The 17,400-nt window shown below is 35.2% G+C and overlaps 1 protein-coding gene across 1 annotated transcript; it reads right to left on the reverse strand.

Annotated features, from left to right (window-relative positions):
* Positions 1–2,930: 2,930 nt before the first annotated feature.
* LOC112009946 (germin-like protein subfamily 1 member 7) lies at positions 2,931–5,368 on the reverse strand. The gene is made up of 2 exons (XM_024042300.2): positions 5,186–5,368; positions 2,931–3,530 (listed from the first exon to the last, which is right to left on the reverse strand). The coding sequence occupies exons 1-2, from the start codon at positions 5,310–5,312 to the stop codon at positions 2,995–2,997; spliced, it is 663 nt and encodes a 220-aa protein (XP_023898068.1). The 5' UTR covers positions 5,313–5,368; the 3' UTR covers positions 2,931–2,994.
* Between the last annotated feature and the right edge of the window lie 12,032 nt (positions 5,369–17,400).

The raw sequence follows: 17,400 nt of genomic DNA on the forward strand, positions 1-17,400 counted from the left end.
CGTTTAGCATCCGATGTCAACAATCAACACATGATGCCATATGGTTTTTCGTTTTTTTCTTTTGTTTCTAAACAATTTGCTTGTATGAGACTTGACTTATCGATGGAGTCTTCGTTCACTTATGTGTAATGTGTGTGGCACTTTGTTTAACAACCCTTGTGTTTTGCAACCCCTATGATTCACATCAACTTGTTTACTTGACTAGCTGATCAATAACTATATATACAAAGGCACAGGGTTCAATTCCTGCAAGGAGAATGTCATGAGTGACACGTATTTGGGTATTCAAATATTCAGGTTCTACTTCAAATGCAGCACAAGCTCTAGTGTTCTCATCTTGCTTTGTTTTGCTAGCATGTACAGCCAATGAAGCAGAATAGTTATGCGGTGTAGGTGTATGGCACATTATCGCTTGCTGAGGTGAACATGTAAGCCAATGCCGAAGTTGTTGGTGGTGCCTGTAGTGATGAACTCGTTGGCTGTGATCACAGGTAATCTTGCAGGTTGCGAGCTAGTTGATGGCAGCTGCTTAGAAGGTTGTGAGATTGCAAAAATTTGGATTGTGGATTTCGGTGTATCGCGGCACTCTAATATCAGGGTTTGTTTGTTTTTTTTTTTTTTTCAAAATAACACTGATTTTCAAATAATTTCATTAGTTAGCACATTTTAAAACCAATTTAGGAAACTAACATCTCGAGTGTAATAAACTCGATTTTAGAATGCTAAACTTCAGTCCAACAAACTCGTTTTCCATCAAATTGAAATCAAGCCGTTCAGACTCAATTTCGGTACACAACAAAAATGAAAACAACAAAGAGAATCAACGAAAGAGAAACACAACAACCAATGAGAAAATAGAAACAATCAAACAATTTTCTTCTCAAACAATTAAACACAACCCATTTCCAAAAACTCTTCTTCTCCAACAATCAAACACAACAACCAAAGAGAAACAACGAAATCAACAAACCCAAGATCCACCTGGGGTTTTGCTTGGATCGGATCACACAAGTTTTGCTAGAGTTGTTGGGATCGGATCAGAGTTGCTAGAGTTAATTGAATCAGATAATTGGTTCTCTCTCACTTTGTCTTGTTCCATATCTCTCATTCCCCACTAATGCTCACCTGGGTTTTGCCCGAATCAGATCGGACCTGGTTTTTGCTAGAGTTGAGTTTTGCTTGAACAACAAAATCGTGTGTAATAGGCTTGAGCTCTATGTTGAAATCGACTTCATCGTGCTTGATTTAGAACACTGAAATCAAGTTTATTGCACTCGAGATGTTAGTTTCCTAAATAGTTTTGAAAACGTACAAACTAACAAAATTGTTTGAAAATTAGTATTATTTTGAAAAAAAAAATCATTAATGTCAGTTAAAAGTTGTTGAGTGCTTGAAGGAAAGGAAAGAGAAAAAAGAAAAGAAAGTGAAAAAGCAGGATTTTAACTTGATTCATATGTCCATAGCAGAAACTCTTTTGTTAGGGTTTTAGACCACAGTTGACTTAGACTCAATCAGATTTCTAATCAATCAATTAAAGTGATTAAACATGCAATTACATCTGACTTAAAACAAACATCACACAATCACAAATCACAAGAATACCAAGAATGATGACCTAGGAAAACTTTTGAAACTGTAGTTTCAAAGTAAAAAACCTAGGGAGAATTTAACCTAAACAATCCTCAAGGCAACATTTCACTAATAGAATGGAGGTTTATACAATAGACTTAATCCTAAATCTACGGCTACACCACGTAGTACTTACTCACATGACCACACACAGCTCCGAATCCACAGACTCTTCTATTGTGAAACTGTTGCACATAAACACTCCTGTTTGTGACTCTGAGACTCCACTCAAAGGTTAAGAAAATTAACTGTGGTTGATTTGATTGCAGCAACTTTACTCTATAGCCAGATTTGTTGTTTGCACAAGATTTCCAATCATAGCTTCAAAAGGGTTTGGAAAAACTCCAATTCTCTGCACTGCACTTCTCTTGAATATGTAAAAACGTGCTATAGGATTTTTATTTAAATATCCTTAAGATCCATCAAAACCCTAGATCCAATGGCTGAGAAAAAAAGTGAGAATTCAGATCTACACGAATCTCAATCGATCGAGATGTGCATCTCGATCGGTCAAGATAAGTGAGACTGTTTCTGCACTTATCTTTTCCTACTTTCTTAAGTCTTCAATTGTGCAGAACTTCATTTGTCTTGTTTCTGAATATTTCTAGAGTAAAAACTTAGACAAAAACTAAGTTCTAAAGATTACAATTTGTTCATCGTTGCTAACCTAAAAATATGGACTTTACATCCTTACTATTGGACTCTTGTGTTTGCAATGAAAAAAAGTAGGGTTTATATACTAGAGAACTACTCTAAGTTAGCCCTAAACTAACTCATAAATTTATTTGTTTGTTCTACAAGGACTTAGACCATATATCTTTAACAATATTTAAACACTTAAGTATTATGTTTTTCTTCCTCTTATAATTTTTCCATGTTACAACGGTATCAATACATTGTGTTGTAGAAGCTCAATACATTTGCTATTTCAACACCCAAAAAATGTTGTTTCAATCTTACATGCTGAAATGTTTGACATAGAATAGATGCTACTAAGCCCTAATTAAATTTGACCTCCCATTTGCATAAACGAAAACAAATTCTCTGTCTATTTTAAATACAATTTAGATCTTCTTATATTTAATAGTTAGGTGCTAGTAATTTCAAACATTGTGGATCCAAGGTGTAATCAAGATTTATTCGTGAACTGATGCTTTGCTTTTCCTATTACAAAATGGCTTGCTTTGCATTTCCTATTACACAATGACTTGCACTGAAAAAGAAAAATAATAATAATAACAAATCATTTAATTTGATAATAATTATTTCAATGGAATTACATCAAGGGAAACAATGTAGACTTTATTCAAACTATATAGTGGTTCATCATTCCTATTACAAATATTTTTCCAAATTGTAGTTAACTTAAAATTGTTTTTGAAGATAATCAACTACATTCTTGTCCAACTGGAAGGCCTTGGCAAGAACATCAGGATTGATTGGAGGATTAGAACCAAAGACCGCGTTTGCTATGGTGATCAACCCAGGATTTTGACTGCTAAGACCAGCAAAGGCAACAGCATTGGTCTGCCCTATGTTGAATTGGAAGTGAATGAGGCCAATTGGGAAGACAAAGACATCTCCCTTGTTTAGAACTTTGGTGAAGAGTTTGTTTGGGTTGGATGTGACAAATCCAACCAAGAGAGTACCCTCCATGACTACCAAAAGCTCAGTGCCGCGAGGGTGAGTGTGAGGAGGATTTAGGCCATATGGGGTGAAGTCAAGACGAGCCAAAGATATGCCTAGAGTGTTGAGACCAGGTAATTTATCAACATTCACAAGATTGACACTTGATCCAAGTTTACTTGCAGCTGTGTTTCCAGGAATATTGAGTCCAGGAAAGAAAAAATCATTGGCTGTGATAGTTGCTGGGTCCTTGCAAAATTTTCCATTCACAAATACTGCACAGAGAAAAGTTTGTTATTGTCACAAATAAGAAAGTTCTGTAACAATGGACAATAGCATGTCCTGTAGGCGAAAAAAAAAATCTAATGTAGATGATATAACGTAGGTGATGATAATAATTTCATTAATGTGTTGAACTTCATGAAAATGATCTTGAAAGAACGTAGGTGATTATGACACTACTACGCATGGTTTTCAGACCCGGACCGTTCATTGAACCGTAAAAGAGAGAGGTTTAAGGTTTTTGAGGTCGAACCGAGGTTGAACCGGAGTTGAACCGTGATGATGTCATAATTAATTTAATAATTAATTAAAACTTACATATAGATATTAAATTTATAAAACTAGCAAAATTGACTAATATATCTATATACGTGAGGGAACTTTTAAAATTTTCAGGCATATATTTAATAATTAAATAAGAAAGTTAATAAAATAAAATAATAATCATAAAAACATTAAAATTTATGATTAATTTTTGAAGTAAAGTTGAATATCTTTGAACGATTTTAATTATAATTTTTTTTAATTCCTTGTAAGAGATGGATAATTTAATTAAGTAGAATAGAATTGTATTAAATTGTTTTTAAATATATAAAAAAAATATATAAAAAAAAAGAACCGGGGTTGGACTACTAAAAAAAAAACTTAGGTATAGTACTTTAGGCACTGTTCTTTAGGTTTCCTCTTAAAATTCAGTTATGTAGCTACTTAACTAAAAAAAAAACACTTCCATTCAATGTGAAAAAATCTACGTAGCAAAATCTTTAAACTGAAAAGTTAAGGAACAGTACGTCTTACTCTAATAATAATAACAACTATATTTTTTAGAATATTATAAATATAATATGAACCAAAAGATAATGAAAAAAAAGAAAGAAAAAGAAAAGGGTCAGGAATACGTTGATAACAAAATATCATTATCACGTGGGGGAGGGATTCAAAATTGAAAAGATGGTCTGACACTTTCAACTCTCACCATTCATTTTCCACTATCCTTTGTCATTTCCAATGCTAGTCACATGCTTGGGTTCATAAAACTTAAAATCAGTACAAACGAAAACAAAAAAAAAAAAAAGAAAAGCAAAAGAGAAGTAAGTCATCTGGAGGAGACTGGAGAGAACGAAACAAAGAAGAAGAAGAGAAGAGCAAGAAGAATGGGTTCGTTCAGGTGACCTACGGCATGATGAATGCTGCCTGCTGTAAGGGTTGAGTTCTTCATTTGTGCTTTCTTCTTCTTCTTTGTTGTCTTCATCTTTCTCTGCTTCTTCTTCTTTGTTTTCCTTTTTTTTTTTTTTCCCTTTCATTTGGTTCCAAATCTAAAAAAACCCAGGTACACTAAAATTTTGGCCGGTATTGGCCGAAACTTTTCCAAAATAAAAGGAACCGTGCGAACCGTGAAAACCGGCCACGGTTCTCAGAACCGTACGGTCCGATCGCGGTTCAAGCGGTTCTGTGCTTTTTTCGTATGGAGGGGTTCTTATAGTTAAAAGAACCGCAAAGACGAGCGGTTCGAGGTTTTCCCGGTCGGACCGTACGGTCCGGTCCGGGTTTGAAAACCTTGCTACTACGTTCTGCTAATAATGAGCGGGCATGCAAATTTGCAGCTCGTCCAAAAAAAAAAAAAAAAAAGGAGGGAGCATGTACATACCAGCAGAATCGGTGTTGTTAATTGCGACACAAAAGTCTTGCAAAGGACTAGGGTCATAAGCTGACACAAGGGTGGTTGCCAAAGCCAAAATGGCCACAGTAAAAAGGTAAGGAGCACCTTTCATCATATTTGAGGTTATGCTATCTCTATCTTGTGGTATAACTAGTAATCTGCGAATTCTTGCTTGGGTGAGGGATGGGAACAAAGCATATGGGGATATGTCTACTTATAGAGAGGAGTCAGTGAACATGTCATATTTTTTCACAAACGGTGCATATAAGACTTGGTAATACTTCAACCGTTCTTAATTTCTTATTTTAATGCCTGTCAAAAAAAAAAAATCGTATTTAATGGCTGAACCATTCTTTAACCACTACTACTCTGTACACATTTGAAAAGCAATCAAATTGGACCACTTCAATGCCATTGTGCAGCTTTGGTGTTGCTTTGGCTGATCCACAAATTAAAATAATTGAAGAACCCAAGCATATATCTTGACTCTGTGCTCATTAGGGAATGTTTAATTGTCAACAGTGTGACCCATATAATTAAGTATGCTTTTGTTGAACTAATCTTATTGACCTCATCTTATCTGGTGGGTACTAATTACTAAATATGTTTTAGTTGTTTTTTAGATTTAGGCTCTGTTTGGATTGGCGTTTGCGTCCAAGGAGTCTGCATTTTCTACTTCTTTTTTTTTTTTTTTTTTTCCACCAGCGCCTCTTACACTACTCATGGGACATGAACAGTGCATTAAGGCAAATGAACAGTATTTTACATCACATGGAATGGCGACTAGTTTCGATTTATAAATATTCAATCGAAAACTTGAAATGTATCCATTTTAAATGACGTCATATTATGTATCCCTTTAATTGAACCATGAAATTGGTCCGGTTAGGGTCACATTTTATGTAACTGGCATGTCTTTTGACAAAACACATTTTACTTGTATTTAGATATTTGTTCTAGTGTGTTCAAGAACATCATGAACATGATTATGTACTTTTACAAGTGGTAACAAGTGATATTATTGAAGAAATAAAAAATACTCAAGAAACAATACAAGAAAAGATGGAATAGAAGATCTCAACACCTGGCTCTATACCTTCAATCTATTAAGATTAAATGAACCTCGATCTATCGAGATTCGTGAATTTAAAAAATTCTAGATCTATTTTCGGTCCCATGATGACTAGGCTTCTCTCGGGTTTTCAGCTCTTGGTTTCTAGGGGATATAAAAGCAATATTTTATAGCCTTTTTCAGAGACACAGAGACTCATATTAAGATGCCCGCTTTACAAGAGCTGCTGCGAATTTTTGTGCATGTTAGGTTTATGTACCAAGCTACTTCCAGATCAACAAGTTTGGATATTGAAGAACTCTGCATCAAACAATAACAATCAGGTTGTTGTTTTGTTAGTCACATACTAGGATCCACGCAAAGGAAAGTCTCTACAAGAACAAGTCCAATTGGGTTTGGAGCTAATACTGGTATAGGTCAGTAGGTTCAACTATAGGTTGGTATTTTGGATAGACTAGTGGGGTAAGATTCGTTATACTTGTAAGTTGTAACCACTCGTTTTTTTTATTAGCGGATTTTTCGAGAGTGGTAACCTAAAATTCACTCGATGAGGTTTTTTCTGCAAAGATTTTCCTCATCATGATCAAATCTATTTTCCACTACATCTAATTTATTTTGGTTGATTTGATTGTACCTCCACATTATTTGCATGAAATTTAAATAATTAATCAACTTGGGTAATTGAATTAATTAACCGAAGTCAATTTATAAGCTAACAGGTCCATTTCAAATAAAGATAATTATTTTCTTATTTATTAGGAGCTCTTTGGAAAACATGACTTTTTTAGATTAGTCAACTCAGCAATAAAAATCCTCTAAAAAAAAAAAAAAACTCAACAATAAAAAAGACAAGTTTATGTAGAATAAATGCTAACAATTATATATATATATATATATATACACATATATAATATGCCATTTAAGCTGTCCATATTGTACCCAGGAGTTTTGTAGATCAAATCACATTTCTAAGTGTTTCCAACAGAAATATTTAGAGTTCAAATTACCACTCCCCTATTGTAGCTATTGATTTTTTTTTTTTTTAGAAAAAAAAAGTTGTCAATAGAAAAAAAGTTTTCAATGCAATTAATGTTCCATATTTTTGTTTTCTCTAGATGGTTATATATTCTATTTCAATTTTGTATAAGTGCACTATAAATAACTCCACTATCTACACAACAAATTGATATCAAATTTTCCATTATCTTAATAGGTAATTGTTAGATTTAGTACTCGTTTGGATACAGCTTTTCCCACGTCTGCATTTGCCTTTTTTTTTTCTTTTTTGGAAGCATGTTTCTCTGGCAGTGGTGGTTTGACAGTGGGTCCCAGGCACTGTTCACGAGACCCACAAACCTTTTTTTAAACAAAACTATCATTAAAAATGGGTCCCACGGCACTATTCTCACATTTAAAAATTAATAATGTTTTCAGTTTTCAATTTTCAACAAAATAAGTTGTATCCAAACGGACCCTTAGACCTCTGAACAAAAAGTGTTTAACCAATTTTAAGTCCAAGTTATTAATTAGATTAATTATGCAAGCCTTAGGTTAAAGAAATAATCAAATATATCATGCACAGTGAAAAAATAAATAACAAAAGATACGATGACCCAGGAAACCTTATAAAATAACCTACTCCAAAGGAAAAACCTGGGGGGATTAATCCTAAGAAGAACAATCCACTATTAGATAGAGATTTACAATCAAAAAATCAATTCATAGTAAACCTAAGTAAACTAAGAAGCTTAGCTTTGAATCCCACCGACTTCTCTGATATAGATATGTTCCAACATTAACCTCCAATTCACACTTTAGATCTCACGTACACTTGATTGCTGAAGCTTGGGTTGCTACTTGATTCCACCAATACTAAGTGTCTTAGTGTGATCTCTAGTAGAAGGCACAGAACCCTTCAGGTCTCAAAAGAGTAGCTCTCCAAGTCCTAAAAACGCGTATTAGGGTTTTCCTTAAGTATTAATTGAAACTGGATTGAAAACCTAACCACTTGCTTGGCTTAATGGACTGAAAAACAAAATTTGTAGAATCGAGTTTCGATTGGTCAAATAACAGCTTCAATTGATCGAAACTGCCATATTTTGATTCCTCGAATCTGCTGTTTCATGTTCTTGTACACTATCTTGGCAATTTCTTTAGCATTGTCTAATCCATCTTATAGACATTATGATCTATACATAGAAAAGTTTGTGGCCACATTTTTACCAATTATCGTATACACATATAGAACCTAACAGTAAGTTCATTTCAAATGTGTCTTTGTGTTAGAAGTACTTTGAACCCTCAACCTTATATGTGTTTGTTTGTTTCTCAAAAAAAAATGTTTTTCCTAAGTAATCAACAATCAATAAAGCTTAAATTTAGGCACAATTGTTTCTCCATTACTGCCACACACTAATCATGCAGGGTAGAAATGTGAAAGATATAACGCTTATTTACAATGAATTGCTGAACTTTCAACTTTTTTTTTTAGCGAAAACACTATTTTATCCCTATATTTTGGGGTCACAATCAATTTAGTCCCAACATTTTTATAGCAATCAATTTGATTCCTGTTATTTTCAACTTGCAATCAATTTAGTCCTTGCTATTATCTCACTAAAGGAATACGCCTACATGGCATGATGGCAAAAGGATTGTACTCTTGGTACACTAAAGCTCATGTGGCAAGTAAAATAATATTAAACAAATTTATTTGACATTTAAATAATTCCACATCAACATTTAAATTTAAGAAATAATTTTAATTAATTAATTTTTCAATTTTAAAGAAGGACAAAAAAATTTAAAAATGTTCCCAACTTTTCTAGCATTTTTGTAGCAACCAAACACACCAACACCAAAGCACAAAAATCATATTCACCAATCACCAACTCTCCTAAACACAAAAATAACCCAGAAATCCAAGCACAACATCATCTTTGTAAGAACATGCGCCAAATTGAACCATAAACTAGGAAGATGAAAACCATTTGATACAATGTTTTGAATCCCTCCATCCATTAGATTGATCAAACCTTACCTTTTTCTTGTTGTTAATTTATGAGATGGGAAAGCACGTACAGGTCCACAAAGTTAAGCAAATAAACCCAGTTATGTCAAAGATGCATCACTCTACTACATGCTGTGGGTATTTTGTTCTGATTTGGGTTTTCTTGCTTTGGTTTTGCTTAAAATCTTACTTCTTTCATCAATTGCAAATATTTCTTTTTGAAAATTAACCATTTCCACTAAAATTTGTGCACCCACTTGAGCTATCTAACTTGTGCTCTCTTCAATTTTTACCCTTTTTCATATTTCCTTTTCGAATAATTTTGCTTTTTTCCTTCTTATTTTTTAAATTACAACAGTTTGCAAAGTCAATCCAAGAAGCTACGAGTTACCAGCAAACCCAATAAAGTTGATACTTTCTAACCTCAAATCTTCAATTCTAATTTTAATTTTAATTTAAGAAATTAATTTTTCTGGGTTCATTGTTCTTTTGGGTTCAGGTTCTTCTGTTCTTCTTTTTTTTTTTGTGATTTTTTTTATGGAATATGATTTTTTTTTTTGTTCAAATTTTCTTTTCTTTTCTCCTTTAAAATTAAGAAATTAATTTTTTTTTAAATTTAAATGCTGACATGGCATTATTTAAATGTGATATAAATTTGTTTAATATTATTTTATTTGCCATGTAAACTTAAGTGTGTCAAGTGTACAGCCTGTTTGCCATGTAGGCATATTTCGTTAGTAAGATAACGACAAAGACAAAATTGACTACAGGTGTTGAAAATAATAGAGACCAAATCGACCGCTACAAAAATATAAGTACTAAATGGACTGTGACCCCAAAATGTAAGGACCAAAATAATGTTTTTGCCTTTTTTTTTTTTTTTTTTTGAGCAAAATGTAAGCGAGATATTGTTAAAAAACAAAGAAAATCAAGTAACATCCGATTGGAATACAACATCCAAATCACTAGGTAAATCTTCTACCCAAACATCAGTATCTGCAGCTAAAGCCGCTCGTCTAGCAAGGTCATGAGCCAACCTATTCCCATCCCATTTAACATGCTGAAAATGACATCGCCACAACAGACATGCTAACCCAAAATGTAAGGACCAAAATAATGTTTTCGCCTTTTTTTAAGTAGCTATTAATACAATTTTTGTCAATTTAATAGGTGCTTGTGATTTTAATCATTGTGGATCCAATGTATATTCAAGATTTAGTAATGCACTAATTCCTCATCATTTACTTGGACACCATGACACATAAAATAATAATAATAAAAATAAAAATAAAAGAATCATAAGACAATTTTATTTGATACTAATTATTTCACTTTGCGGGAAGCTAGGTCGTGACATACCCGCGAGAATTCTTCAGTTTTCAAATGCTTGAGTCTTCACACTCTCTCTCTATCACACAACCCTTACAACAAATCCCACAATAGATACAGGGTATAAACGATTGATAATAATTACAATCAAATTTGGCTCGGAATAAAAGCTAACAAAATACATAATTGTAAATAACAACTTTACAATCTCCCCCTTTGGCTATTCCATGACAAAACCCTAAAACAAACTCTAGACTTAAACGTGAGTTTGGGAACATAGGCAAAACTCACTCACACCTAATACTAGATTCTGATAAGCTCTTGAAACATATGAACAAGTATCTCCTGAAACACAACAACACAATAATATCATTGTATGCAGAAAACTTGAAATGCATATGGAGCAAATATAATGTGATCAAGCAAAATGGAATAAAACATTAGACCATGGCAAAATCAAACAAGCAATCACTATACAAAAGTGATCACTATGTTCATTCACACAAGGAATGAACATCCGGACATGCAAGATGAAAAGCTCATTTGAAGAGTATCATTTGCAAATCCAACACTCAACCAATGCAAAATACACAAGTATTTGCATCTAGGAAAAGTCCTACTAAGGCACAAGAGTGTTCATCACTAAACCAATGCATAGAACATATATGCATCTAGGAACAATCCTACAAGGGCACAAGAGTGATGTACAGAAGAAAAATGTATGACATTAAACTTCAAGAACACAAGCATAAAGGCTACATAAACAAGGTACTGCATATGCATGGCACAAACCATAAAAGCCTACAAAACATGCATGGAAACAAACCCTAAAAGCTTACAAAAACAACATGGGTACAAACAAGATATGCTACAAAGCATAGAGAATATCACAAAATAAACTACTGAAATTATACTGAAATAAAACAAAAGCTTTAAACCAAAAACAGTAGCAGTAAATACTGTAATCATAAAGCAAATAACAAAACAAAAAAACATAGTAAAACCGTCTTTATCAACCAATAACCAATGAGACTAAGTATAAGGCTATGCCCCCCCCCCCTAACACTGTGCAGGCTCTTCTCCAGCTCCCCCTCAAAATTTTCTCCCACTTTTTGACCGGAATGGCCAAAGGGCTAGAACTGGTCAGATTTGGAGTCGGATCCATAAGCGAAGGACAAGTCCTGAATTTGTGATGATAATGCGGTGATCTATCCTTGGAGATACGCGAACTAATTTGCTGTGTGCTACACATGGGAGTCAAGCACTGTAGACATCTGATCCATTTTGGCTAGTAACTGATCAAGTTTGCTTAAACCTTATGGTGGAGCCGAAGATGATGGCTGTGCAGAGTGCTCTGGAGTAGAGGTGAACCTATCAATCTCCTCCTCTGTATCTTCCCTTTCATCCTGCTGAACCCTTGGTTGTGGAATGGTATGCACACCGGTCTTGGAACCTCTGATGTGGGCTGTGCTTCTAGTCAATGTAGTAGCACCAATGGGATAGTCCCTCTAAACCACCGTAAGACCACTTGGGAATTTCAGCTTCGTCTTTGCAATGAATCCCATGATCAGTGAGGGAAATGGCATTATGGTTCTTGAATTCTGCTTAGTAATTATTTTCTTCAGAATGTGGAAGATGTGGCTGTAGATATCAATCTCCCTATGAGTGAAAAGGTCGTATAGAAACCTCGTCCTCGGAGCTGATAGTGTGGTGAGGTTGGTGACCAGATAAAGGTTATGGATCATTACATAACTTAATGTTCTCATCTCTAGAGAAAACCTGATTGTATCCATTGATGACTTCTTTGGTGATCCTCCAAGAGTCGTTATCATTTCTTCAGTCGAACCTAACCTTTCATCATATTGAACTGACATAGGCTAAGAAGGAGGACGTATCTCCAACAAGTCTTGAATACTGTTCCTTATGATCACGAATTCCTTATGCCTTACCCAGCAAAGTATTTTGTCATCCTTCACTTCAGCATTTGAGAAAAATTCTCTAATAATTTTTGAGTACACAGTCCCAACTGGATTCAACAACTTGGTCCAAGTTCTCTCTTTGAACGCATCTGAAATGAAAGTGTGCTCAAGAGCCTCTAATTGAACTACCCGTTCCATGACAATGGTTGCACTCTTGTAGCAGTCGTTGAACTTCATATCAGCTTCAGCAGACTTGAAGTGATCAGAATCAATACGTGCTCGCTTTAAGAACGATTTCTTCTTAGCTGCATGGTTGGTGGGAGACATCTGCAAAATTCCACAGGAAAGATGGGAAACAAGTGCACAAAACACAAAACATAACACAAAACTTGATTAGATTCAAGTTAGTCCCTAAAACAAAAACAAAACAAAAAAAAAATTAAAACAGAGCAAAGTTAACACTGAGCAACATGCTAAAAACCACCAGGTCAATAAAACACAAACACAATGCATGAAAAATAGTGATTGTGCATGTGTGTGTCTGTGTGCATGTGTTGATGCATGTGTGTGCAGCATGAGATGCATGGGGGTGTGCCTAGAGGGTGCCTAGGTGTGTGCATAGAGTGTGCAACATGAGCAAAGTGTATGAAACACAAGATCAATGACCAAACTGAGTGAAACATGGTCAGACAAGTGAAAACCCATAGATTGAAATCACTTGATTCCAATTTGACATAAAACTGTCACTCGGACATTTTGTCAAACACTTAGCATGCACAAATGTACTCTAAGCATGAACAATGCATGAACATGTGAAAATCTACCCTAAATACATGTTAAAATGCCACACGAGGCCAACACAGATATACAAACACCAAATGGGACACAGCCCAATCAAAAAATTTGACAAAATTTCACCCAATTTAGAAAACCAACCCAAATATTCAAAAATCCCCAAATATCAAAACCCTAACTAAAATTCTGCATAAACTAAGCAAAAACTTTAAAATAATTGATTAGAAAACATACCTTGAAGATGACAATACAAAAAAGATGCTCAAAATTTGATGGGTTTTGAAAGAAATTGATTTTGGGTTGAAAAAGGTTTGAAGGAGTTTGAGCGAGTGAAGTGTTTGTGATTTGAAAAACTGTCACATCAGCAATATAAAACTGAAAACAAGCGTTTTTCGCGGGTTAGAGAGTAGCGAAACAGTCGCGAGAATGGCCACTGAAGCACAAAACTTTTGCGAGAAGCACTAGGTCACGAGTCAGTCGCGAGACAGTCGCGGTAAGTTCTACCTGAATTTGGAAAAATCCAATTTTTAGCCAAACAACATTTCGCAAGAAGCTGTTTGTCGCAAGACAGTTGCGATACAGTCGCGAGAGTTTCTATGTGACATGATGAAACAAATTTTTCCCTCAAGCCCTTTTCGCGGGAAGCTCTAAGTCGCAAGCTTCTCGCGAAACAACCCCTGAACCAATTTTTGAAGAAAAACACAAAAAAAATGCATTTTGAACAAAAACAAAAGACACGAAAGTATAAATCACTTTCAAAAACAAATAAAACACTCAAAAATATTTTTGGGTTTGATTAACAAGAACTTGAGCATACACATCACATTTGAACATATACCATCACACAAATGAGATAGGCAGTGATTGAATCAAAGTCTTGTGTGTTGTGTGTGAGTATCAAATGTGGAATAGTCTTTAGACCAAGGCAAAGCTTCAATAATCAATTCAATCGAGTCATACACAACTGATACGAAATCATGTGGACTATCTCCATTATAGAAATGAGTATATATGACCTCCCATACATTGAATACATAACTTAGAAACTTTTCATTTAGCTTCTGCATAAGGCATAACAATTGGTCCATTTTATTTTGTTTAGACAAAAATATCTCATTTTGAGATTGGTGCTTGAAATTTATGATATTTCAACATTGATGATTAGCCTTTGGCTTTTTGAGCACCATACAAAACATATTAAAAAGAGTCGCTTTCCCTTTTTCCTAGTTGAATACTAGTGTGTGCGACAGGCTTTTGTAGCTCAATATCTCTTTTCATTTGGAGATTTACATTTGGTGAGCTCTTTTTGCAAAAACATAAAAATAAAGTGGGAAGAGATATAGACACAAGTCTATGCAAGTATCAAGACCAACAAGACTATTGACCAATCATTCATGACAAGCTTGAAGATCTATTTACAACAGTCACACATAGTGTTCAAAATATCTCCCACATAGAAATGAGTGCATACATAACAAGCCAATATCGTAAATGCACTATGCCATTAATACGAAGGTACTAGGCCAAACTCACATGTGACATACACAAAATAGGTGATCAAACTTTTGAGATTTTTCAATTTTTATGGGTTTTTGAATTTTTGAACACACCCAAAACAGAACAAGAAAAGAAGATCAACAAAAAGGCAACTGGTACAAACCAAAACAAATAAGAGAAACATGCTATAAAATGAAGGCAATGCATGATAATATGCAACAGCAAATGTCCCTAAGCATTGGAAGAATTTATGCATGAACATGTTATAATGCTTATGCATGAGTACCCCTCTTCACCCACACGTCATGTGCATTTAGGGTGATATCCTTGACGGATTGGGCACGAGAGTTTGGACTTTCAAACCTTCTAGAAAAACTCTCCAAGCAGTTGATGAAGGCACCGATCATTTTCATCATGTCCATCATTCCTGGATCACGGTTTTGACTTTTTGGTTACTCACCACCCCAAGACCTCATGTCATTTCTCCTTCTTCGTGACCGCAGTGCGCTTGCATTGTTGTCCAATCTCAGCTTTTGACAGTTGGGTCTGGTATGTCCTTGCAATCCGCAATAGTGACACACATAATCCGTTCTAGGACCCTATTGTGATCTTAGGAGAGATCTTCCTCTGGTTTCATGTTTGAACATAGATTGATTTCGGGGCTTATTTACCACCCGTTGATCAGCCACATTCTTCTTCTTTTCAGCCTTAACTTTCTCAGGAGTCAGCTCTTCAACCGTATCTTTGGTCTTCACAAACTTCACTTCTTTGGTGACTTTGGCTGATGAGCTGCTCCCTCCGGTATATCCTAACCCGGACTTGTCTGAGGAAGGTTTTTGAGATGAGATAACATCATCTAACTTCTGGGAGGAGACTTTCTCTACCTTGGCATGAGCTTGCACTACCTCTTGCTCAAGAAACCTCACATTCGTATAGGCTTCCGACAGTTCACCATTTAGTGTCTCAATCTCACACTTCGCCTCTTTATATCGCACCATAAGGCTTTTGTAATCTTGCTCAACCCTCTTCATCTTTTTAATGGCTACGTTAGCCACCTTTGCATATCCACCGGTCTTCTCAAGGAGGGAATTATAAGTCTCTTGTAGACCCATTTCTTCTCCATCTACCTCATCTTCAGATTCCTCAACTATTCCAACTGATTCCAGATCAGAGTGCTCACCAAGCTCCTTCACAAGTGCCCCTAAATCATCCGAGGAATCCACATGAGTAATGGTCATAAAGGCGGAGTAGTTTCCCTCTCCGTCACAGCTCTCTTCCGAGTCAGAATCAGAAGAGTATGAATCACTGAGCATTGTGGTATAAGCCTTGCCTTTTCCCCTCAGAAAATTTGGACACTCCTTCTTTAGATATCCATGGCCATTGCACTCATAACACACAATGTCTGAAAAGGATTGAGAATCCTTTCCTTCTTTCCTCTTAAACTCTTTCCTATCATCTCTAAAAGATGAAAACTTCCCTATGTTGAAAGGTTTCCTACTGTTCTTCAACTTCAGAAATTTGCGGAAGTTTTTCGCAAGAAATGCTACTTCCTCTCCACTCCATCTTCTTCGAAGGAATCATCCATTCTTTCGGTGATGGTTTTAAAAGCAAGCGATTTACTCATCTTATGGGAAGGCAGTCTCAGCTCATATGTTTGGAGAGACCCAATTAGTTCTTGGATTTTGATCTCATCCAAGCCTTTACTCTCTTCTATGGCTGTAACCTTTGCTCTAAAGCTCTATAGTAAGCACCTCAAAATTTTTCTCACCACCTTAGTATCTTCAATCTTCTCCCCAAGATTGAGTTTAGCAATTACAATTTCATTGAGCTTCTCATAGAATGAATCAAATGGTTCATCATCCCCCATCTTAAGCTCTTCAAATTTTGTGATAAGCATCTGAAGCTTTGTGTCCTTAACTTTCTTTGTACCCTCATATGTCATCTCCAAAATCTCCCAAGCTTCCTTGACTACCGTCATACGAGAGATCCTGTGGAATTCATCAGGAGACACACCACAAAAAATAGCATTTAACGCTTTACTATTAGCATTGGCTGCTGCGAGAGCTGTCTTATCCCAAGTGGACTTAGGATCCCCCAGCTTAGTCCAATCTATCTCAACCGCATCCCAAATGGTATCATCTATAGAGCATAAAAATGCTCTCATTCTGACTTTCCAGAAAGCATAATTGTTTCCATCAAAAAATGGTGGAACATTGAGCGATTGAGACTGGTCCATCTCAAATAGGGTCAAGGATCACGCTCAAGTATTTAAACCACAGCGAGTGTACCCGCTTTGATACCAATTGAAAGCTCAAAAAAGTGTTGAAAACACAAGAGCAATTTAGACCCCCAATTAAAATTACAGCTCGATAGATTTTACAGCTCGTTGTAGCTATTCAGTTTTATTTATTTTTATATTTTATTTTTGTAGGTTCCAGTTAGTTCAACTAATAAAATGCCTTTTGTATTTAACTAAGAAATCTGAGATTTGATCATCGCTTACACTAATTCTACTTTACTCCTCCTCCTTCCACCTCAGTCCAAATGGACCATTATATCACATAATCATGCGAGGTAGAAA

The sequence above is a fragment of the Quercus suber genome, unplaced genomic scaffold (assembly GCF_002906115.3).
Source record: "Quercus suber isolate HL8 unplaced genomic scaffold, Cork oak 2.0 scaffold_299, whole genome shotgun sequence".
In the NCBI taxonomy this organism is placed as follows: domain Eukaryota; kingdom Viridiplantae; phylum Streptophyta; class Magnoliopsida; order Fagales; family Fagaceae; genus Quercus; species Quercus suber.